This window comes from Meriones unguiculatus, chromosome 19, assembly GCF_030254825.1.
Source record: "Meriones unguiculatus strain TT.TT164.6M chromosome 19, Bangor_MerUng_6.1, whole genome shotgun sequence".
NCBI lineage: Eukaryota > Metazoa > Chordata > Mammalia > Rodentia > Muridae > Meriones > Meriones unguiculatus.
This window is the reverse complement of record NC_083366.1, coordinates 53,378,031-53,403,224: the sequence shown is the minus strand read 5'-3', so window position 1 is coordinate 53,403,224 and position 25,194 is coordinate 53,378,031. Positions and strand designations below refer to the sequence as shown.

The following is a 25,194-nucleotide window of genomic DNA, read 5'->3' as shown; positions in this document are numbered from 1 at the left end:
CCCGCCCCTCGTGCGGGGCCCGGATGAAGAGTAACGCCATTACCGCCGGAGCTGCCGAGAACCCTAGCGGACGCACACTGGACGCTGACCGGCCTCGCCATGAGACTCCTCCCCCGCCTGCTGCTGCTGTTCCTGCTTGCCTTCCCGGCCGCCGTGCTGCTCCGCGGTGGTCCCGGAGGTGAGGGGCCCCGGGGATGGGTCGGGCACCGCGGCGACCCCCGCCCCGTCCCGCAGCTCTCCGCGGCCCGGCTCTCGGGGGCCGCGCTGCCCCCCAGGACCCGCCGCGGCGAGCGCGGGCCCGGAGTGCTCGGTCCGGGAAACCCGCGCCGGGGCCGGCCTCCCCTCCCCGCCCGCGCCCGCCGCGAGCCGCCCGCCCCCGGTCCTCGGCCCCCCGGCCTCTGCGCTGACGTGTCGCTCGCCCCACGCCGGGGCGCTTCCATTCATTCGCCCGGAGCCGGTTCTCCACCTCGGCTCCGTGTATCATCTTCGCGCGAGCGGTCCCCTCGCTCGCCCATCGCAGTCTCTGCGGACCTTTCAAAACGCCCCATTCTGCTTCTCGCCAGCCCTAGCGGGAATTCTTTCTTATCCCTCTTCTGATTCTGATTTCTCCTCCCTCCCCTCTCCCGTTTCTGGCCAGTTTTTGCTGGTTGGAAACGTGCTGGGAAAAAGTTCAGCCGAGCTTCAAAAGTTGATTCATTCCAACGGTTAACCTGAGGTTTAAAAACTTGGCAGAGTGTTAAAAAAAAAAAAAAAGTACAAACTTTTCCAGCCTGCCCTTCATGAACTTTGGTTTTTCTAGTTTCCAAAAAGAATTGGTGTGAGTGGTCACCACAGTTCCTTTCCTTTCTCTTAAGTTTCTGTGGCCCATGACGATCCGTGTTCACGAGCTGTTTAGCCAAGCAAACAGAAGTGATTGCCCTCTGCTTAGTGGCCAGTGTGACTCTGAGTTATGACTGTTAGGGATTTTGGTTGGAGGTGCCGGGGTGCGGGACGGACGGACACAGGACTGATGTTGAGAGAGTCCCATACAGGTCGCCCCGACTGGCTTCGAAGTCTGTAGCCCAGCACCACCTTGAATTTCTGGTCCTTGTGCTGGGTTTCAGGTGTTTGTCACCACAGCCCGTGAATGAGGGTGAATGAGGCGGTGGGGATGAGCCCTTGGGAATCCGGCTTGCAAGGCTTGCACGCTAACAACCGAGTTCCTGCCCCTTGGGGTTTTCTTTCTTTTTTTTTTTTTTCCTTTTATAACTGGCTTTTGCAAAAGACGTGCAAACTACGAATAAGCCTTTTTAACTCAGGGAAGTGAAAAGACTTAAAAACCCGTGGTCTCAATGACACTGTTTCTCTTGGGTGTTGCACGTGTGGCTTTTCCCACATTTTCCTTCCCTGCCGAATTGCCACATCATCACTCTCTGAGAAGTGGTGGAAAGAACTGCTAGAACTTTGAAGGGCTTTTGAGAGTTTTGCCTGAAACCGATGTAGTATAACCTGTTGAAAAGGTTTTGTGTTTAAAACTATGATTTATAGCGTAGCATTACGGGTATACTTTATTATTTTATTTTTTAAACCTATCTGAAAATATGCTTGAAGTCATGTGCAAAAAAAATAATGGATTTTTTTTCTTCTAACCATGAAGCTACCAATATTTATTTTTTATTACTGTGTGTGTGTGTGTGTGTTTTGCAGTGCATATGCAGAGGGTGGAGGACAGTTTGCAGGGTCTTGCCAAGGATCAAATTCACATGGTCAGGCTTGGCAGCAAGTACCCTCACCCACTGGGCCTGCTCGGTTTTTGTTTGTTTGTTTTGCTTTTTAATATTAAAAACATCACCGTTAAAATTATCATGTAGTAGTTAAGACTACTAATAAAATAATATAAATGTTTTATGCAATGGCACGGTTCAGTTGCCATAGTAATAAAGGGAGACTGTGTTGCTATATGTGTATCATTTTCTTTTCTAGACCTGATGTTTAAAGACACTGATAAGGGTTAACTGCTCTTTTTTAATTTTATTTTCAGGGTCATTAGCTGTGGCTCAAGATCTTACAGAAGATGAAGAAACAGTGGAAGATTCAATAATTGAAGATGAAGATGATGAAGCTGAAGTAGAGGAAGATGAACCCACAGATTTGGTTAGTGCTATGTGCTATATTTAGAATATATATGATATATTCTGAGCTAGATACTCAGCACAAGAATCTGTTCTTTTTTATAGGCAAATTTGCGAATTAATTTTATATATGTGTAGTTACTTGCACGTGAGTGCAAATGCCTGGGGAGACCAGGGGTGTTGGATTCCCTGGAGCTGGAGTTAAGAGTTATGACCTTTTCAGACATGGGTCCTCTGCAAAAGCCTTTGAGCCATCTCCCCTAAGGGCAACTTGAGAATGAGCACAAGAATTTTCTGAAGTAGGGGAAGACAAGATGCACTGAAAAAGTCAAGGTCATTCATAAGTGAATGTAGGAGGAGAACAGTACAATGAAGCTAGCACCAGTCCCCGAGCTATTAACTTTGGAGCCTGTGGTGCTTAGCTTTCTAAGTCTGTCTTTTTTCTTTTTTGTGCTTGCCTGCTTTCATCGAGTAACCTGACATTGACTCCCATGTAGGCCATCTCTACCATGTAGCAAGGCACTATTCTGGGTACCGGATTGAATTGATGAAGTAGTTCTCTGCTTTCCCAAAGTTCATGTTCTTATGGATAATGTGTTGTTTTGGGAGCAGGGGATGAAAAGCAGGTGATAAAATATTCCTTATGAATAGTAAGGGTTAGAGAAGAGCTCTTAGAAGTTAGCTCTGAAATGTGTGCTCCGATAATGACAGTGAGACTATTTGGCTCAGAGCTAGAGAGATGGCTCAGCAGTTAAGATGCTGGCTGCTCTTCCAGAGAGCCGGGTTCTTTTCCTCCACACCCACATAGCTGCTTACAAACATCTGTAATTTCAGTTCTAGGCGATCTGGTACCCTGTTCTGGCTTCCATGGACACTGTACATCTGATCCATAGATATACATGTAGGCAAAACACCCATACACATAAAGTCTAAACAACAACAAAAAAAGAGCTCAGATTAGGGTTATTGCAACATGCTTCCTACTAATTTGCTAATTTTATTTTCTGCCCAAGGGTAATCTGTCCTCCACAGATTTTTTTTTTTTTAAGTTTGTGGTTTGCTCTTTTGTTTTTTTGGGGTGTTTTTTGTTTTTGCGTTAACGTTTTGAAATATAGAAACATAGTGTTTCATCTGAGTAGAATACCATTAGTATGTGTACTTCTCTGGCTCTCCCACCTTTAAGAGACATTGACTGGTGACCTGTGCCAAGCCTTACACCCGGGGCTCTGCATCTTTAATCCAATTCATTAAATGCACAGCCTTGAATAGATGGATGCATTCCTATGTCATAGTTGTAAATATTTGGCTGTCCTATAGTGGTGCTTTGGATGAGATAATTTAGAATATATTGGAATGTCATTTAGGATTAAAGATGATGTTTGGGATTTTGAAAATTGGGCATACATGGAAATTTAATAAGGGATTGTATTCTTTTTCTGAATCACTTGAGCTGTCTTGTACTTAAATGTACCTACAGAGGAGAAAGGAGATCAAAATGGGGTGTGAATCCTTTTTTAAGAAGTTGGTCCAAACTTCTCTCATCAGAAAAATAAATGGTCAGGATAGGCTGAAACAGGAAGTGGAAGTATCCTTCGTTACGTATAGGCTGTCGATGAACGATGAGTTCTTAGAGCTACACCCACTACAGAGTTACCTCTGGGCCTGTGAGCTAGAGCTTCCATTGTAACCACTCCCCGAATTTCTACTAGCAGCTTATACTCAGCTCTCAGGGCATGGAGGAGTTGGGAGATGATGGCAGAATGCTGAGTTGTCTTGAGCTTGAGTCACACACACACCCTTGATTACACTTTCTAAAGCTAGAGATTGAGGGGTACTTTGCCATCGACTTAAAAGGTTTTGTCTGTTTGTTTTTCCTAATTAACCTGTACTAACACTACCCTTAGGTGGTTACTCTTTCAGATCGATTGGTATTGTCCTTTCATGCCTGGCCGCTGGCCACTGAACTTGTCTCCCTGTAGACTGCCCGTATTCCCTGCTATCTCTGCTTATGGAGGTGGTCTGAGATTCATGGACTGGTTTGCTGTTGCACCAGGTCGTAGGCACTGGACTTTGTGTTCCTTTGTAACAGGAGGTAAATCAGAAGGTAGAAGTGTTACTTATCTTACTTTCTGGGTTCACATCTACTCTTCAAACTTGCTTGCTTTAACCCCTGTGTTAGTCCTTTGGCAACAGCATTGGCTTTGGTATCAGAAAGTGAGGGCCTTCAGTAGTGAGCTCTTACTAATTCATTTCCTCCTCACAGAGAGGTGTGCTCACCCTGAGGATCCCCATCTCATCCTGGAGATGAGGATTCTTTACTTTTGTAGCCTCTGGAGCATCAGTCCTTCTCATTGACATTGAGGTCTGGAGCTGCACACATGCAGATGTACTGCCTTCCAACCTTCAGTTACTACTCGCCTTTTTAACCTTTGCCTATACCAGGTACTTCCTGAAAGTAATCTGTAGTTTTTCACTTACTTTAGCTTCATATCCATTACCTTCCAGGATCTGTTCTTTATGTGTAATGAAAGTTGCTAAGGTCACCAGCAACCTACTTAGATTTTTCTGGTTACATAGTTCAGGCCCTTTTCAGTATTAGTACTGTTAGCACTTTGAATCCCTTTGAGTTGGTTTCTGGGTCACCCCTTTCTCTTTCCTGCCTACTTGCTGCTGGGATTGTGTAGGCTACGTCCTTCTGCTTGCTCTGATGAATGTTGATGTTAACCACTCCGGCCATGTTGTTGGCTTTCAGCCCCTTGCCTTAAGAAGTCCACAGTATATTTCTGCTTTTTTTTAGCAGGATAGCAGCAACTCCAATTTTGTGTGTGCACAGTGGAGTCTGGCACTTTCCAGTTCATCCTACCCCCATAAAGGATTGTCTGCTTTATTATAGCTCCAGTGGGTTGAACTGTTTGATGTTTTCATTTTGTTCTATTCTGAAGTCTATTAATCAAATCTTAGTTGTGATTTTGCTCTCTCTCGTCCCCCCTTGAATATAGTTTTTTATTTTCTTACAGAATGTTTTTAAGTCTCCCCATCTCAGGTATATTTGCCTACCTGCATCTTATATTTTGGAGACAATTGCTCAAGCTGGCTTCAAACTCCTATGCTTAAGCAATCCTGCCTGAGCCTCCAAAAGTTATATCTCACCTTGTGGAGTCTTCAGATTTAAGGATCTATGTCTTTGCGGGGGGGGGGGGGTGTTTGTAGGGGGGTGTCCATACCATTTCAGTGGTAAATGATTGATTGTCCTGAGAAACTTAATTGGAATGGAAATTGTTCAGGGCTGCTAATAAGGTGGTTGTGAACAGGGCTGGGCAAATCAGGCTGGCCAGATCCAGCTTTGCTCATCCATTATTGTCTGGCGGCTTTTACACAGCAGCAGCAGAGGTGAGTATCGATGGGGAGAGGGACCTATGGTTTGCCTTTAAAAGGAAGCCAATTTGCAAGTCTCTGTTCTAGGAACTTTGCAGTTCAAGGTGTAGCTGTGCTGGTAGCCATGATGACATTTCCTGAAACAGAATTTCAGGCTTTACCTGAGGTAGAGCTACCAGATTTCCTAGTGGCTTGGTATTCACATTTTCATGCGCTGTCCTAGAAGTTCTGTTTAACTGATGAGGTGTAGAGCGAAGTAATACCATTATACTTAGTTGGCAGGAGAGCTGCCACAATCCAGGAAGTAGCTTTCCTAGGGAGAGGCCAATCCACTGCACTTCTAGGGTTTCCCCAATGCAAGAAACCTCACTGTGTAAACTATGACAGTGCAGGACCGTGTTCATGTTCTCTTAAAAAAAAATTAGAGGTTCATACCACTAGTACCAAGAAAGCAGTATTTTATCCCACTCTAGTGAAAGTCTGTGCTGCAGTGATTTCTCACCTTTTTCACAGGTCTGTTTTTAATGTTGTTTCCCTTAGGCAGAAGATAAAGAAGAAGAAGATGTATCTGGTGAACCAGAAGCTTCACCAAGTGCAGACACAACTATCTTATTTGTAAAAGGAGAAGGTAATACAGAAGTGTCTGTTTTAATTCCTGCCTTATATATATGAGTACTGGTGTGTGTAGTAATCTTGGTATAAAAGGGAAAAAATAAATGCTCTTTGGCTTACCTAGAAACTAAACATAGTTCTCAAAGATGGTTTTGAAAACATTGTGTGTGTATGTGGGTACACATGGCCCACTGGGGGCATGTGCAGCCTTGAGGACAGCTTGCAGGAGGCCCACCCTGCGCCGTGGGCTCTGGGGATCAGACTCGGGTTCTTAGGCCGACGTGCCGCACGTTCAGTCACTCAGCCATCTCACCAGCCCCGAGGGCCATTCTTGAAATCATTTCCAAGCAGTGTCAGGAATATCATTTTGTTGTGTTTTGATGACTTGAGTTTAATCCTTGGAAGCCGTGTTAAAGAGCCAGCAGTCACATGAAAAGGGCAGTTAGGGTTGTTCATGGAGGATCTGAGGCAGCTAGCCTCGAGTGGGCAGCATTGCAGAAACAAGAGAGCCCTTTCCTCAGCAAGGGAAGGAGAGAGCCGACTCCTAGAAATGGTCCTCTGTGCTGCGGTGTGCACCCACACTCATCCACATACTAACTCAAGATCCTCCTGCCTCAGGCTCCCAAGTGCTGAGATTTTAGGCATGTATTATCAGACCTGTCTAGAATTCGGTGGTATTTTAGAATGTTTAAGTATCAGTGAAATGTCTATAATTAGGCCTTGGTTATAGCATAGCATTAATTTAAAAAAGAATGTTACGGTTGTGGATTTCTTGCCCCAAATGTATAGGACCAGAAGTGGTTTGGGTTTTTTTCTTTGTGTGTGTTTTAGGATATACATAATAAGCTTGTGTGTGTGTTTTAGGATATACATAATAAGCTATCTGGAGGATAGAGTTTATTTCATGTGTACCTCATCACTTGAGACTTGGTTTTCCACTGGTGACGTCTTGTTAGCCTACAAAGATTTATACTTTGGAACATTTCTAACCTTCCAGTTAGGGCTACTCAGATTCTTGAGTACATTTATTTATTAAGAACTTTGTGGGTAGCATTGTTCTTACTACTTTGCAGTACTTATTTAATCCCAGCAAACCCCGAGGGAATAGTTCTTGTTGATCTTGAGTTTAGCGGGATTAAGAAACTTGTTCTGGGCTTACCCAGAACATAAAGCAGATTGCAAAGGCAAGAGTTAAACCCAGCTCTGTCTGTTTTATAGCCCTTTTTGGTACTAGGTGAAATTCAGCCCGTTAGACTCTCAATACACTCTTACAGAGGACTTAACACCAGAAACTTAATTTTCTTGGTCTTAGGTGTTCTTTTTTTCTCTATATTCTAGTCTTATGCCTAAAAACGAGTGATTGGATTGTTGGGGATGTACTCGGTAGTTTTTCACATGCCTGGAGTGTACAAGGCCCCTGTTCTATTCTCAGCACTGCAGAAAAGGAAATTTGAGTTTGTGATCCCTCCTCATTTGTTTTTGTCGTAACACACTAAGTTAATAAGCCTCTCTCATGATGAGCTTGCTGCCATGATGTGATCTGGCTGAAATTGCATACCCAGTTTACCTCCTAAGTTGGGATCCCAGGGAACAGACAAAAGTTTTTGCATTTAGATGACAGCTCTGGTTAGTCAGAGCTTATGTACATTCACGCTAGGGTGCTCTGGTGAGGAGAGTTTTCTGAAACCCAGTCCATGTCTGTTTCATATTGAACTCTGAATGTATTCTGATCCCACCCCCCCACGCCTCCTATTTTGTGTCTTAGATTTTCCAGCAAACAACATCGTGAAGTTCCTGGTAGGCTTTACAAACAAGGGGACAGAAGATTTTATTGTTGAATCGCTAGATGCCTCGTTCCGTTATCCTCAGGACTACCAGTTTTACATCCAGAATTTCACAGCTCTTCCTCTGAACACGATAGTGCCACCGCAGAGACAAGCAACTTTTGAGTATTCCTTCATCCCTGCAGAGCCCATGGGGGGACGGCCCTTTGGTCTAGTCATCAATCTGAACTACAAAGATTTGAATGTAAGACCTTTTGAATTGGGTTTTGTTTTTGTTAGAGACTGCAGGGACAGTGGCCATTGTCGAATACTCTTCTGTCTGTTTAAGTGTTTAATTTGGGATTCAAACTGTAATAGGCACCAGGAATATAAATCTATATTTATATTTATCAATCTACATTTATAATGTGGTGAGAGAGGTGGCCAAAAATGAGCAGTAGCATAGTGGTAAGGGGTGCATACCCGAGCTGTGTGTCACTAGGTGCTTCTATATGTGTGTGGGAAAGTGACTTGAACTGGATCTTGACAAGAGCAAGTAAGTGTGCAGGAGAGATGCTGTTAAATATAAGGTATTTGTTCTGTCCCATTTTGTTGTAGCCCTTTTGCCTGTTTAAATGCTTCTAAAGACTTTGTTATTGTTTTGATTATTTTGTATACCCATAGGTAAAATACAACCCACAATTTTAATAGCAAGGTTTGTGTTAATTTCACATATCCCTGAGAGGAATCTACTAGTACAAGGGGTAGATCCCAAGTAGACCCCATCTATCAGATGAAGGTGTGCCTATACCATTTCCTTTCCCAAGAGTTTCCTTTGAGGAGTGGCTTCAGACCTTCCCTCACCCTGTGTTAAGGTCGGTTTGTATCGTTAGCCGAGCCCGGCTTTGTGATGAGTTAGTATAAAGGAAAAGCTCATTCTGTCCTCAGCGTGACGGCTAAATAGCTAAAGAGTTCTTTCTCTTCGTTTTGTCTTTTCATTATTTTCAAGTAGGACTGAACCGAGTTCAGTTTCAAAGTGCTTCCTTTGTGGCAGAATAAGTTGATGATGGAAAAATATGCTTTGGTACTGGAAGTCACTAGTCCGTCCCTTAGAGTGGAATTGGTTTCCATTTCGGTTTCAGCTCAGAGCATTGTCCGGGTCTCTCCCTGAGTGATCTGCTCCTGCAGCTGCTACTGTCCTTGTCCACAAGGTTACAGGTGGACGCTAGCGCTGCTGAGGAGTTCTGTAGGTTTTGCTTCTTCCTGCCAGTGTTCTGTGACTCTCACACTGTCCCGGCTCCCTAAACCACTGTCTCCCTGCTCCCAGCGGACAGTAGAGTGTGGGCTTGGCAAGCTTATGGGCATTTTTATTTTATAGGAGAAAAAACATTATAAGGTTCTATATCTGGCATTGAATAGTGCAGTTGCATATGGCTTTGTTGTCTGTCATGACTACTGGTGGGAAAGTTAAGTCTTAGGATAAGAGTTTTAAGATCAGCTTTAAGTTTATTCTTTCAGCACATCTCACATGAATTTTAACGTCTGTTTCTTAAACAGGGCAATGTATTCCAAGATGCTGTCTTCAATCAGACAGTCACTGTTATAGAAAGAGAGGACGGGTTAGATGGCGAAACGTGAGTAAAAGCTGTGCCTGTAGATCTGGGCTCAGGCTGAGCTGGAGGGGGTGCTCAGAGTGCAGAGCTAAGTGGGCAGGATGTAGTGGCCCCTACAGAGCTGATGAAATGCTTGTCACAGAGTAACCTTTATGTGGTTCTTCTGCTTCTTAAAATCAGGAAAGATGGTTGAAACCGAAAAAGTGCTTTCACAGAGATAGGAGTTAAATTTTTCTTTTCCCGAAATCTTTCCTGCCCCATGCTTTAAGTTGAGCCTTAGCCTGTCTAACTTACATGCTCTAAGATACTTAAATAAATTCCAAAGTTTTTTTTTCTTGAAAAATGTTTTTTTTTCTGAGTAAAGAATTATCTGTGAACTTAAATGTGAATCACTTGAAGGGATTATAAGTCCAGTTATGAAAAATTATATAAATGTGAGGCAAACCAAACTGCTGTGAGTTTCAAATAAAACACATTTTAGTCGGTAGAATTTTTTTTTTTTTTTTTTTGACAGAGTTCTTAATCAAATAAAAGGAGATTTGTAAAGCTCATTGCCTGGAATTAAAATGATATATTTCTTCTTCCTACAAGTTATTTGGAAAGCTGTTGTAGTAAGTGTTAGGATTTTGCTTTTAATTAGATATGGTATTTATGAGTTAACATCAGCTATATTTTCTTTTTCTGTGCCAGAATTTTTATGTATCTGTTCCTTGCTGGCCTTGGGCTTCTCGTTGTTGTTGGCCTTCATCAACTCCTAGAATCCAGAAAGGTAATTATGAATGAATAACCCCGAGAACCACGTTCAGAAGTTATAATGCTAACTACACTGAGGTTCTTTAGGGCTTCTCGCTCCTGCTGTAGTTTGTGGACTTGGAACTTTATTGTACCTTTTTAAAACAGTATCTGAAGACGAGGCTCTGGACGTGTGAGTTGAGTTTGCTGAGGGTGTGTGCAGCGAGTGAAGTGAGTTTGCCCTCTAAAGTCAACCTTGAGTTCAGAACAATTTCATTGTTCCACTTAGTACGTTTTTTCTCATAGGTGGGTATATTATCTAATCAAACCAAGTTATTTCGGTTAAAATTCTTAGTGAGGGGGGTATACTTGTTGTGTATTCAGAATTTATGGACTATAACACTTGCTAGGCAAGCATTCCACATGGAGCTATAGCTGAAGCCCTTGGCTTTGGAGGTAGGGTTTCACTGTGTAGTTCTGGCTGCCCTTAAAGTCCAGTGTAACTCAGTCTGGCCTTGCATGATCCTCCTGTGTCCTCCTAGATGGTGGGACTACAAATGTGTGCTAACCTTTCTCACAGAATTTTGAGATAATCTTAGTATGTAGATCTGGCTGGCCAGGAGTTTACCATGTAGATCATGCTGGACTCAACTCACAGAGATTCACCTGCCTCTGCCTCCTGAGAGCCCAGATTATAGGTGTCTACCACCATGCCCAGCTTCTTGCACAGATTTTGATTTTTAAATTTCAGAGCAAGTCTAAAGAAAATGGAATTAAATGAGTTTATTTCCATATTGCAGCAGATAGGCTACAAAGAAAGTCTCCCTCTCTCTTTTTCTCTCTCTCCTTTGTTTTTGAGACAGGATCTCAGGTAGCCTGGCCTCGAACTCACTATATTGCTGAGGCAGGCCTTCAACTCATCCTTCTTCCTCTCCCTGCAGTGTACTGGGATTGTATGTATGCACCACTGTATCTTGAGTTTTTCATACTCTTAGTTTTGAGATTTGCTTGTTTTGTGTCTGTGCCTACTCTTTAAGTATATTTAGCTAACAATACAAGATCGCCTACTTGGAGCATTTCAGTAATTATCCTGAATTTCAATGACTGGAAATTTATTTATTTATTTTATTTGTTTGTTTGTTTATTTTCCCGAGACAGGGTATTTCTGTGTAGCCTTGGCTGTCCTGGGCTCCCATTGTAGACCAGGCTGGCCTCGAACTCACAGAGATCCACCTGACACTGCCTCCCTAAGTGCTGGGAATCACAGGTGTGCGCCATCGCACCAGGCTGGAAATGTAATCTTTATGATTTGATTTCCAAGTGGAAAGAAAATCAGTGATTTAACAACAAATTAAGATCCGTAACAAGGGTGAGTATCTCCAGGCTAAAAGTAGTTAAGATTTGTTCTTTTAAGGCATTTTCCTGTTACAGCGTATGTGCACGTACATTCACATGTATATGCTTTGGTGCATGTGAGATCAGTTTGGAGTTGATTCTTTCTACCCTTTGGGACCCTGGGATCAAATGCAAGGCTTGGTGGCAGACATCTTTGCTCATTAAGAAGACATCTTGCCGGCCCAAGACTGACTGTGTATAGTTAAGCAGATAGTAGATATGTTAGGGTGTTTTAAAACAAGAATGGAATTTGTCTGCTAAGATGCTCAAATTAATCAGTGTTTTAAAAATTAGAATACATAGCCAGGTGGTAGTGGTGCACTCGGGAGGCAGAGGCACAGGTGTATCTGTAAGTTCAAGGCCAGCCTGGTCTCCAGAGCAGGTTCCAGAACATCCAGGGCTACACAGAGAAACCTTACCTGGAAAAAAACAAAATTAGAACAAACAATGCTGTGGCATGTCTTGTAAAAGTTATGTCTTTTATATTGTAGCGGAAGAGACCTATACAGAAAGTAGAAATGGGTACATCAAGTCAAAATGATGTTGACATGAGCTGGATTCCCCAGGAAACTTTGAATCAGATCAGTAAGTAGCCTTACAGACTTGGTGGAAAGTCATTCTCCAGATGGAAATTAAATAGTTTCAGCCAAAATGTTTAGTCGGTACTATTTGACATTGATTTTTTCCATTACTTGTGTAGACACTAGTATGATTAGTGAAGCACTTAATGATTTGTTTTGTTTAGTGTTTTTTGATTTGATTTGAAGTGTGTTCAAACATGCAGCTTCTTTGTAACTGTCTGACTTCTCTAATCTGTTTCCTGTCTTTTCCTTCCTGTTGCTTCAGTGCAGAGTAGAAGAGGTGAGGATGAACTTGTTCAGTGGTCTCCGCTACAGTTTTGGGGAAGCTTGCATAGTGCATGAATATAGCAAGTTTAATGAATGGAACTGTATTTTGGGGGAAACTACAAACTACTTTTAAAAGAATGAACATAAAATATTACTTAGTAAATTGTGGGTTTTTAAGTTTGTTAAAAATAACATAAATGTTTATAAAGGGGAAATGTTCCCCTTGGCTGAGGGACTCTTACGAAAGCAATTGTGGGCCCAGGAAGGTGACCTGGGTTATGAGAGCTGCTGCTCTTCCAGAGGACCAGGCTGACTTCCAGTGCCCGCATGATAGCCTGCAGCCGTTCGCAGCTCCGGTTCTATAAGATCCAACCCCTTCTGGCCTCCACTGGCAGGGTGCACATGTGCACACACATCCATGCCGGCAAAACAACCATACACATTAAGAAAGAGAGGAGGAAGGGAGGGAGACAGGGAAATTGGAAGAAAAATAAATCAAAGTAAAATTGTACAAAAATATAAAATTTTGTTTTGGGGGCTGGAGAGATGGCTCAGAGGTTAAGAGCAAACAATCACTAATCCCATTTTCTATAAATAATTTGTACTTATATATTAAAACAGTTTCCTCTACATACTTAATTTCTGTGTAGATGTTCTGTCTACATGGGGATCACAGTGTCCATGGCCTGGCTTTTCTTGCTTGGGGCTCCTGCTTTCAGAGCATGCTCCCTCAACACAGTGTAAGACACCGAGGCATTCTGAGCTTCAGCTAACCGGATTTTCTGATAATTATTTTACATTTTAAGGTGGAATGGGTCTATTGTCCCTAAACCTTTTTTTTTTTAATGTATGAACTTACAGGTCAGCTGTTTTGTTTTGTTTTTAACTTAACAGAAAAGAATTAGTGTCTTTGCTTAATATTTTTAGTGTATACAAAAGCACAAATTGTAAATGCAAAGAAAACTTGTTTTGTAAACACCATTAGGTGGGTTGGGAGGAGAGCTCAGTGATGAAGTATATGCTGCACACTCCCAAGATGCAGGCCAAGGATGGTGGGGTGCCCTTGTAACTAAGGGCTTGGGGAGCAGAAACGGCAGCTTGCTGGGGTTTGCTGGCCAGCCCTGCTTTCTGATGAGTCAAGGCCAGTGAGATCAAATCAAAGTGGATGTCTCCCAAAGTTGTCTTCTGGTTTTTACATAGATGCACCTCCCAAGGCCAGGCATGTAGACCACCATGCCTGGGTCTTTTAAAGTATTTTAAAATTCTTGCTTTTGTCTGTATAAGCATATTCTAGAATGTGCATGGTGTCTGCAGCAACACAGCAACCATTTCCTTCATTAACTACGAACATTTTGTTTTAATTGGTATTACCCTCGAAGAATATTTTTAAAGCTATTTTAAACACCAGGAGCTAGGTTGTTACACTGTATGTGTGCTTGTGTGCATCCGTGCATGCGTGCCGTTTACTGATGCCTGAGAAGGCAAAGCCCTCTTGAGTTAGTTAGCTTCTGACTTGCTCTTTTCTTTCAGATAAAGCTTCTCCAAGGCGGCTGCCCAGGAAGCGGGCACAGAAGAGATCGGTGGGATCTGATGAGTAAATGTTCTTTGTGCAGCAGTTCAGTCTGTGCTTCCCTGCCCTAATGTTCTTCGGCCACATGGCCGTCAGCGCAGAGAAGCCGTACGCCATAGAAGGCAGCTGCTGCTTATGTGTGGACTGAGCCGTCTGTGGCGATAACACTGCTGGAAGGGCACTGCATTCGTTTTCTAAAGTAACAAATTTGGGTTTTTTAAACCATTAAACTGTGTGGCTGTGAATGTCTGTGAGCAGCTGTCGTACGAGAATCATTGTCAAACTACCTGAAACATGCCTTTAGAATGCTCAGCAAAACGCTGTTGCCGCTTCTCTTGTGATACTTTCTGAACTTTGTCCTCAAGCGCAATTGGTATTTGTCCAAAGTGTGGTTTTAGGTGTTCTACCATGAATTGCTTTGAGGAAATAATTTGTTTATTTCTTGGACTCAATCAAATCCAAACTGATGGCACAAACTGGCCTTTTGCTTGCTGTCTGTCACAGCTGTGTTGTAAAGGCACAGCAGGAGTGGCCGCGCTGTGAGCAGAGGCATGTGGGGTATTGGCTGCTCTCTACTCTGTGCGCATCTTCAGGAACCTAACAGTGGAGTCAAGGAATTTTGGAATATCTAACAACAAAATTGTGAAACCTGACAATTCTGCTGACAGTAGTATAGAAATCCTAATTCTATGCTTGGTTTTTGTTTTTAAACAAAAAACTGTAGGTTGTTGTATTGTCTATTGTTCTGTGTGACCTGGGAAAGCTCTGGAGTGACCTCCTTTGTTTGCTTGCTTGTTGTCTTTAAGCAGAACATTTTGTTCTTAGTAGAAATAATCTTAAGAAAAATTGTCATAGACCAATGTCATTACATTTTAGGGGCAAGCATACATTTCAGTTAATCCTAATACACAAAAATTTTAATTGGAAATTTTTTAAGTAGTTAATGAAGTTTATCTTTTAACCTGAGTTTTTGGAGCTTTTGACCTACTTTTTGTCTTTATTAATGTGAAGATTTCCCAAAATTCAAGCACTTAAGATTTCAAGACCAAAATTAAGTTGGGTTTGATAAAAATTCCTTCAGTTACTTTGCCTGAACTAGTGAACCGAGTTTGGCGTTATTGTCAGACTTACTAGAAATGAAATAGTATTGTGACTGGGTAAGAGGCTCTGCTCTGCTTTTAAGCCATAATCCCCATGTGTTATAAGAAAATAGTTATTTCCGTGGCTCTCTTATTCCTGGCCTCTTTTCATTCTTGTTTTCTTGTGGTCCAATCCCTTCCACAGATAGCTAAAGGAAAACAACAGAACAAAATACACACAGAAACAAAACTTCCAAGCTGTTCTACATGTGAGCCAAAGCCAATAATGATTAAAGGTCTTCTGTAATTGTTAATCACTCATCCAAAAGGGGCTGAAATGTCAAATTGCCTGTATTTGCATTGCTGAACTGTAAATCTTTATTGCCTGTAATATAATTTGTGTGGGTTTTTAATTGAGCTATATAATCAGTTTATTTTGAAAAGGTTCTTTGAGGCCTGCGGAACTGTGTGGTTTTTGACTGAATGTAATATAGGAGACCTTTCTCATTCTCAAGAAACATTTTCCAGAACCTGTGACGATCTCAGTTTGCTAAGTTACTGTAACATGTTACAGTGAGGTGTGAGTAATTAAAACCTTTAAATGGCCTATAGAGTTTGACTAAACACCTGATAAAACATGGGCAGTTGCAGAAACCACACTTACAGCTACCACTTTCTCCTCCCTAAGTAAGCCTTTATTACCAGCTCTTTCGTTCCTGGGGCCCAGATTAGAGCCTCAGGGGTATAGAACGTATTACTTTTAGTGTAGACTGGGGGACCGTTGAGAACTTGAGTCCTCAGGCGCCAGGCGTCTGCTGTAGCATCAGTAGGTATTTAGCAGAAACTAACTCCATAATGAATGGAATTTAATTCCACACATGGTTTGTTCAAGCACACTTATAAGTAGTCTACTTTTAAATGTCTTTTAAAAATGTAAATATTTGGATGAAGCTTTTCTTTGTTTCAATATAGTCATTTGCATCATCAACCTTGGTTTCAGAATTTATCTTTTGGACAAGTTGGTTTCAGAATCTGTTAAATGGATTTAAGGATCGTGTGTATCAAACTCTGTCACCTAGACATTTGAGAACAATGTGTCATAAAGCATGGATCTCTGATTGTATAGCTTCATCATTTGGATCATGTACTGCAGTTAGGGACTTTGGAACTGACAACTGTCCACTGAAACTTTGCCAAAGAGTTTGGAAAGGAGAAGTGAGACTGTGTGTGACAGCTGAGGGGAAAGAATCAGGTAGAAATGAGAAGTAACAGTGACGTCAGAAAACAGAACTTTGATGGGAAGGAAAGGGCTACTGTCCTTAGAGTGTGACCAGCTTATCAGCCTGGAATTGTTAAGGAGAGCTGAGGGGTAGAACATTGAGACAGTCATGCAACATGGTATAGGAGAGGGTGTTACATGCAGGAATGCGCAGCATTCATCTCGTGTACCTACTCTTGGTATAAAGGAAAATGTGCTTGGTAGTATATTTGAGTCATGAATTTTGTCTGTTTTTAAATGGGTCTTAACAGCCATGCTCAGGGTGGTCTTCAATTCCTTCAGTATGGGATGAAACAATTTCATTAACTCAACAATATATATGCTCTCAGCAAGATTTGAGAAGACTAGACCCTTGATTTTTCTTTGAGTTCCAAAATTGTTTGTTAGCTTGAATTAAGACTATTTCTAGGTAGAGCTGAAGTAACCTATTCAGTGTTGGATGGCATTTACAGCCATAGTACTAGGCAGTAACTTGGTCCATTTTTTTCTTTTGGTTTTTGTTTCTTCCAAGACAGGGTTTCTCTTTAACCGTGGCTGTCCTGGATTGGCTTTGTAGACCAGGCTGGTCTTGAACTTACAGAAATCTGCCTGCCTCTGCCTCCCCAAGTACTGGGGTTATAGGCATGTGCCACCCACCGTACCCGGTGGTCTGAATTTCTTAAATAAATTTACCCTTACTCAGCTTATGGAAGAGCAACCTAACCGTCACTTTGTTAGCAGTATGTATGTGATGTTAGGTTTCATGGCTGTGCTAATCCATCCCAGAGAAAATTGCCTCTGCAGAGTACTTTCTAAGGCTGGACAGGACTTAGCAGTTTCCTGCAGATTAGATAACTAAGCAATAGTTGCTTCAGGGTGTTAATCTTGTTCATATTTGCATGATTCTGTTCATTTTCTATTTACACAAAACCTAGACGTGTGACTGTCTCTGAAGTTCTGGGGGTCTTTTCTAGATCTTGGCATTGTGGCGGCACACTGAGGCTGCTTCCCTGTAGCTGTCTTGGTAAGAAAGTGGGAAGGGGGGCTTGTTTATCAGACAGGAGTCATGAGCTGTGTTCTGTTGGGCCCCCCTGTTGATGAACCTTGCAGCAGCTCACAACAGGGCAGGTGCATTGCTCTTTCTTTGCACGTGGAAAGAGTCACTGAATTGAAGTGACTTAGAGGCTCTGTTAAATATGCTTCAGAGATTTTTTTTTTTCCAACTCTATAGTGTTCTTTCCTTTGACTCCATATAGCATCTCAGAAGTCTTATAAAACCAAGCATTTGGGCAGCTTACAAATACTCATTTTCTGGAATCCAGCAGTTAGAAGGTTGAAGTAGTCTTGGTACTGAATATACAGATGTGCTTGTACCGTGTACACATTAAACACACTTGCCACTTAATTCATAGGCACTCTGTACTTGGCTTGTAGTGTGTGTGTGTAGAATTACTTGAACTGGAGATTTAATTTTCATAATTTTGTTAATGACAGTACCACATTTAATCTTCATTAATATGCTTTATATGTCTCCCTAGTAAACGGTCATGTTCTTTAAAAACATCTGTCAGTGTGTGGTGGTGCATGCCTGTTAATCCCAGCACTCGGGAGGCTGAGGTAGAAGGATCATAGAAAGGCCAGCCTGGCTAATTTGTAAGTCTGTTTTTAAAAAACAAAAACTATGTTTGGATTGTTTGATTGGTTTTGTTTGTTTTGGCTGAAATACCCATATTCATGTTAGAGATGGACTATCTGCTTGTATTACACAGGCAGGTTTGGACAGGTCTGGGTTATAAGACTTCTGAGATAATTTCTATTTAGTTTGGATTTTCTTTAGGCACAGTAAGACATCATGAAGAAAACCCAGTATACCTGGAAAGTGCAAAGGATAGCTCTGTGGGTAGTTTGTGCTTGTTTTTTTCCTTGGCTTTTCCATGTGTAGACTTGTGTAGGTGCCTGGGACAGTCTGTCTCCCTATGAGCATATCTCCCTCTGCTGGGCTGTCCGCCTGAGTTTGTGAACTCAGTCTCTAGCCCACAGTTAGGTGGAAACCTGTGACTGCCTATAAAGAAGCAACAGGGCAAAGGCGGCAGGTAAATCCCCGAGCTTGAGGTCTCTAGGTCAGCCGGAACTACATAGCGAGACCCTGTCTCAGGAAAAACGGCAACAAAGACTGGGAACATAGCTCCAGTGACAATGGCCTTGCAGGCATGAGGACTTGGGGTTGCTCTCCAGAACACACGTGAAAGTGCCAGCTGTGGTGTCATGTGCTGGGGAAGTAAAGGAACAAAAGGCCCCCTGGGGCTTGCTGGCCAGCCCTGTCTCAAAGGTGATACCCAAGGTTGTCTTCTGGCTTCCACACACCCTCCTCACTCGCCATTTTGCCAGGTGACTGTCGTGGTTCATAAAGACTTTGGTGGGGTAGGAGAGAGGTCTCTGGTTAAGAACTTACTGCTCTTGCACCCATACTGGGTGACTCAGAACTGTACCTATACACAGACATATGCAAGGTTAAAAAAGAAATAATTCCTTATAAAATAAATATTCCTAGTGAGGAACTCATTAGCCATGAAGCTGAATGAAGAGGCAGTACAATGTGATGTGCCCGCTTGGAAACTAGAAGACACCTGGGTCTTAAGTGTGGCCACTAGCCAAAGGTTATCCAATCTCTGGTCCTTCATAAGCGGAGCGAAACTTGAAATACTGCTTTTTAATTGTTTGGTTCTATTAACAAACCTGTAGTCAGTACAGCAGTATCAAATGGTTTTTCAAAATAGCTGTTTACTTAGAAAGGGGGTTGGGGAGTCACCTTCTATCAGTAGGGTTTGGATCCCTGTGTCTCATAGGCAACTTTGGTTTCCTTTCTAACAGGTTTCTGCCTGCCCTCAGGGTGGTTAGGTGTTTCTGGAGTCAAAGGCTTACAGTGTGCTTTGTACACAATCAGCAGTGGCTGATGGTTCGTCCTGTGAGCGTGTGGTGCTGTCGTACTACCCAGGGAGCACAGGGAAGCGGTACAGTGGACTCTGACCTCGATGTGAAGTAATACTCTACCAGGGCTCTAGACCATTGAACCTGCTCTCCAGCCCCCGAGACAGTTCTTAATACACTTGCTGCCTTCCCTGAGGGAGATTGAAAGCATTCAGCTCCTGCTACATATGAGGTCAGGATTCCATCCCCTTGAATCTCCTGAGCAGCTTGTTAAGAGTTGCGTGTGTTTAAGGCGCTCCTGCATTTAGACCTTTTCCTGACCATTATATGTTCTTTCCCTGATCAACTCAAACTGATGCTTGTCTGTCCAACCTCCAAGCCAGGAGCTGTAGTGCAAGGAATGAGAGCTGGAGCAAGGCTTCAGCCGGCTTTGCTTGAAGTTGAGGCTGCTGCAGGTGCCACAGAGTCTGAAGGTCACTGTAGTGTCAGCATGAGGACATTCTTGTAGTTTACCCAAAGCACACACTTGCTTTATACTGAAACCTTACCTAGAAGTCTTTGCATCTCAGATGCCACAGAGAAGAGTGACCCAGTGGTCACCCTGCTGCTTTTTACACATGGTCTTTTGGCCTAGGTAGGGTTTTAAGGGATAGTACTGACCAAGCACTTGTCCCATCCAACACCGAGACTACCTGGCTGACAGCAAGCCACATAAAACATTTAGCTGCTGACCCTGTGGCTGAACCCCTTCCTCTCCCACCATCCTCTCCATCTCTGGCTCTTCATACTTCTTGAAAGCCAGGTCTGAAAGCCTGCAGTTGCTTCTGCTTCTTTTAGGTCTGTGTTGTCTCCTTTGCGTTGCTGGCTGCCTTGCCTTCCAATTGAGGCTTGCAGTCTCAATTTCCTTCTTAGTCCTGCTGGACAAAGCCTGCTCTTCTAGGATCTTTGCCCACCCCACATGCCCAGAGCACTGGCACTCAGTTTCCTGGCCTCCAACAGCCCTAAGTCTACTTTCCAGTCTAGGACCATGCTGTTGGGATGCTGGCTGGCTTAGGAGCTTTGTCGTTTCTCACCACAATTTCATGTTGTTGTTGTTGTTTGCTTCAGTCCTGGGTTTTCTGATGTACATTATTTCCTTCAGGGCCATTCTAACTGCCAGAGACACATTATTTGTCCTTTTTCCCAGGCCAATAACTTGTTTCCTCTCTTTGGTGGCCCTCCTTCCAACTGTGTCACCTTTTAGCAGCATGACTCCCTTTTATCATCCAGCCTTAATATTTTAATGAATAACAGCTAATCCTAGCTCTTTGTGAAGTAACATTAGATTTCGGTTCTCTGTGCTTCTGAGATGTCTCTGAATCAAAACATTACTTTTTCTATTGCTCCATTTCTTTAGGAGGCTTGGATCTGCTCTGTTTGCGCTTCTACACTTGCAGTTTCCCACAGTGTGGCTTAGGCAGACCCATTTAAGAAGCTTTATAGTGTGAGGTTCTTCATGGTGATGTGTCTGAAGTTGTTCTTTGGGTATCTTCTGTGTCTATTCAGTGACAGTAGGAGTAATGAACCCGTAATTCTCAAGCAGCTTTGGTTATGCATTCCTCATGAGTATCAAGACTGTGTGAAGTCTGGTGAGCCCAAGACATAAAGGTACCTACTTCTCTCCCTGCTTCTGTTTCCAAGGTGTATATCCTACTGTTACAACCAATTGGGAAAGCACCTCTACAATAGGAAAGCGTTCCCAAGTACCAGCCCATGTCAAAGGTTGGTTTGAGAGGTGAGACACACGAAGTTATCTAAAATACTAAACAGAACAAAGAGGAAAAACTAGTTCAGGCATAGTGGCTCATAATCTGGGAGGCAGGGGTAGGTGGATTTCTTGAGAGATCAAGGCCAGCCTGGTCAATGTATCAAGATCCTGTCTAAAAAGGAATTACAAATTTGATCATAATTTTCCTTAGAATGTTTTATGTTTTTTAAAGGTAAGATACTCATTACATAGAAAAATGTTGCCATTTCAGTTAACAGTCTGTTGTAGAATCAAGGGGACTAATGAGTTTCATACTAAGCCTGATAATGTAGGCCCAGCAACTCAGGAGGCTGAGGCAGGAGCATTGTGACTTCTAGGCGTGCTTGGGCTGTAGGTGGATTTCAAGGCCAGCCTAGGCAGTGTAAATGAGACCTTGTCTGAAAAGAGCCGAAGATGCAGCGTAGTGGTAGAGAGCTTGTTTAGGGTGTATGAGGCCCGGCGTTCCATCCCAGCACTGCATGTACTCATGCACCCCCCACACACACATGCACACATTTCATATGTGCTTTGGGGCTTGTTGACTTTGCAGATCGCGGTCATAAAAGACATGAGGGTCCCGAGACCTTTCCTCCTTCCATTCCCACATATTAAGAGTTTGGGTTTCCAATAGTCAGACACACCACAAACCAGCCAGGTAAACATTCTTTCATTAGGCTAGCCCACTGAGGCAGTAGCACCTAGGTTTCTCTCCAGGCTCCAGTCTGGGCAGTCACACTGTGTTCCTCACAGAAAGGTCACCTGACTGGAGGCTGCAGACTTGAAGAATATAGCTTTATAACTAATGACTTCAGCCTCTTCTGTGAAAGAAAAACATGCTCTGAAGAGTGAGAAAAAACAAGATCTATAAGAACCAGTATTTTTTTTTTAATGTTTTCTTTTAAATGCTTGGGATAGTATTCAATTTCAGATAAATCTTTCTATGCTGAATCTGAGAGACATCAAAATGCTGACGCAGTCTTTTTAACGAGGGTGGTGAATTTTTCTTTTTAAAATGTTTGTAAAGTGCTTATATTTTATAATGAAAGCAATAAATATGAATGTTGAATTTATCTTGGCTTCCAAAAATGAGTGTGATCCTCAAAGCAGTTGCAGATAGCTTTCCTGTAGCTAAAAAAAAAAAGTGAGCCAATGCTTAAAATGTGTTAACATGCATCCTGTTTGTAGGTTGGATAATTATCCACAGGAGCCCCCTATGCTGTTTTTATAGGCCCAGCTTCCTCACTGAACTGCCAATGTCCCATTCTCCCTCCTTTACTCAGCTAGTTCGGCCCTCGTGTTCAGTGCTGCATCTCTGTCCCACCCAAGTCAGGACCTTGACTCTGCCTGGCTGAAGATCCACTGGTGTGGATAGGGTGCTTCACTGTGGCCTGCAGGGTCTGTGTGCCAGGGTCTAGATTAAAGCGTCCCTGCCTTGCTCTCACTGGCACACCCTCGCCAAACCTCTCGCCATCTTCCAGCCCCCACACTTCCTTCAGCAGCAGGGCCTCACTAGCTAACTGCATCACACACTTCGCTCTGTTGTCTTCTTACTCCCTGCTCCTTAGGATGTTTCACTTTTAGGAAATGTGAGCTTTAGGAGCAGAACTGTTCAAAGACTAGGGATGTAGCTCAGTGGTAGATCAGTTGCCTTAAATGCACATGGCCCGAAAATGCACGTAGTCAGACTTTGCACACCCAGCCCAGGCAAAGTTACCAAATGGAGTCTTCAAACAGTACCTACATGGTAGGTGTTTGATGGTAGAAATTCTTTACACCCAGCCACACGCTGATATATTTGCAAATAAGGAAATTGAAAGCACAAGATAATTTGACAAAAAGCAAAAAATAAAATTTCCACTCTTAAGCTGTGAAATTGAGATGCAAACACAGGTTTGTAAGTGTCCCAAGCAATCATGTGACTGCTTGGTGTTCCCCCAAACAAAACGACCTCCTGGTCACTCTCCACTGAAAACCCAAAGGGAGGCGTTTGCATGCCATGTTTGGGATTCACAGGCAGGACCGTGCAACCTTCAGCACAGCTGCCCCGCCTTGAGTCTGTGCAAACTGCTGATGGCACCTGGAGTGTACACTGCTGCTCAGCTGCTGCTTGTAAGGGCCAAACAAGACAAGAAGAAATGGCAGCCAAGCGCACTGCTTGCTGGGAAATGATTCCTGTGACGTGCCTTCGGGTGGATCTAAAAATGGCATGAAAGCATGGCAGAGTGTAGCTTCAATGTGAAAAATTTGATCCAAAACTGACTTGCTACAGATATTTTCTTACGTGCATAATGACCAGGCATTACTAAATGGTGCCAGGCAAAAGTCAATAGCCTCTCATAGCCAGCACGAGCTGCCCACCAGCCATGACTGCACTGGGAGGAGAGGGGCCAGGAAAAAACTATCGAAGTTTAGCCCTTTCGACCAGAACAATGGTCGTCACTAATAGTTAACAAGTGGTATCACTAAGAGTTAAAACTAAGTACCAGCTGGTCATAGATGCTTACACTTAAAATCGTAGTAATCAGAAGCCTGAGGCAGGGGGCTTGCCCAGAATTTGAAGAACAGCCTGGGCTACAGAGTGAGTCCTGGTGTCAGAAAATCTTAAGTAGGGCCAGTGAAATGGGTTAGCCAGAGCCCAGGGACGAACAGCCAACTCCCCAGAGTTTGACCTCTGGCCTTCACATATGTGCCTGCATATACACACACCATAAATTTTAAGTTCTAATTAAAAAGCACGAAGAAAATGTACACGTTACTCTGTTTGTGTGTGTTCTGAGACAGGCTTTCTCTATATAACCTTGGTTGTCTGGTACTTGCTTTGTAGACCAGGCTGGCCCTGAACTCACGGAGATCCACCTTGCCCAACTAAATGTACTCATTTCTAAATGCATATAAAAGTCAGTTTCCCATAAGCGATAGTTCTTTTCACCTGTGGGGTTTTTGTTTGTTTGATTCTCTTCATACCTGTAAAGAGACACTCCCCTCCACCATTCAGATCTTCCAAATGATAAAGAATCGCAGGGCAGGCCCGGCTCAGCAAGTCAAGGCCTTTGCCACAAGCCCGACAACCCGAGTTGGATCCGGAAGCCCACATAGTGGAAGGAAAGAACTGACTCCACTAAATTGTGCTCCGACTGCATACACACCACGACAGACGCATCCAGTAGTAATGATAAACTTAACGTTTTAATGTGGGAGTTGGCACAGACTCCCTGGAAGCCGTCCGCACAGATGTGCTTCTGCTGCCCTCTGCTGCCCGTGGAGGGCATGGCAGTGACCGAACCACCCATTCCCAGGGCCTCCCAGCCTGCCGTGCTCCTGCCTGAAAGCTGGAGAGGCTTGGGACGGCTTCACTCCTAACACACCACCTACTCCAGCTGGCCCTTGGCATGGCATGCCTGTGATGCACCCCACTCTAGGCTACCTGTCACAACAGAACGAAAAATACTTGCTTTAGCAAGAGACGGGTGAAGGGCATTGGAGGGTCAACGGAACGGTTTGTCAGTAGGATGACCACTGAAATAACCAGCCAGTGGCTCGAGCAGCCACACCCGGCGTGTTCTCTAGATTCATTCCGTCCCCCTAACAGAAACAAGCTCAACAAAGGCAGCCGGCCACTCCTCCGCTTTGCGGCTGTGAGAGTTACTAGTTACTAGTTAATCCAAGGGAGATTTCTAAATTGAACAAATGCAGCATGACAAAACCGATCCCAATGCCTGGCCCACAGTAACGTTCTTTGTCCCCTCCCTGTGTAAGCAACGATGACCTCTTTAAACGGTTTAGTCCTCCATCCTTTCTCACGTCACCCATCTCCAGTCAGTCTCAGATCCCGCCCTTGTGCTTGCAGACAGCCACACTGCCCGATGCTGGACCACGCCAATGGGCCTGGATACACCTGGTTCCTCCATATACCAGCATGCACCAGGTGCCAGTGTCCCCAGCTGGTGGTCCCCGGCCAGTCTGGTCCCTCTGAGTCCACCCAGCATTACATGTCTGAGGATCCAAACCCTGGCGCTCACGCTTGCATGGCAAGCTTTGTACGCACCGAGCCACCCATCTCCCCAGCCCCTCTCATCACCTTTAAAGGAGCTTTCTCAGACTGCCTACCTTGTCCTGAGGGTAGG

The 25,194-nt window shown here is 43.5% G+C and overlaps 1 protein-coding gene across 1 annotated transcript; it reads left to right on the top strand.

Moving 5' to 3' along the window:
• On the top strand, positions 1-22,140 carry Ssr1 (signal sequence receptor subunit 1). The gene is made up of 8 exons (XM_021633112.2): positions 1-178; positions 2,021-2,133; positions 6,027-6,114; positions 7,864-8,126; positions 9,419-9,495; positions 10,165-10,243; positions 12,093-12,186; positions 13,980-22,140. Exons 1-8 carry the CDS (start codon positions 100-102, stop codon positions 14,045-14,047), a joined length of 861 nt encoding a protein of 286 aa, XP_021488787.1. The 5' UTR covers positions 1-99; the 3' UTR covers positions 14,048-22,140.
• The last annotated feature ends 3,054 nt before the right edge of the window (positions 22,141-25,194 follow it).

Excerpts from the sequence above, each read along its gene's own strand:
- Ssr1 (XM_021633112.2), top strand. The coding sequence starts at position 100 with ATGAGACTCCTCCCCCGCCTGCTGCTGCTGTTCCTGCTTGCCTTCCCG. Across the intron at positions 6,115-7,863 it reads CTTATTTGTAAAAGGAGAAG|ATTTTCCAGCAAACAACATC; the intron begins GTAATACAGAAG and ends TTTGTGTCTTAG. Across the intron at positions 9,496-10,164 it reads GACGGGTTAGATGGCGAAAC|AATTTTTATGTATCTGTTCC; the intron begins GTGAGTAAAAGC and ends TTTCTGTGCCAG.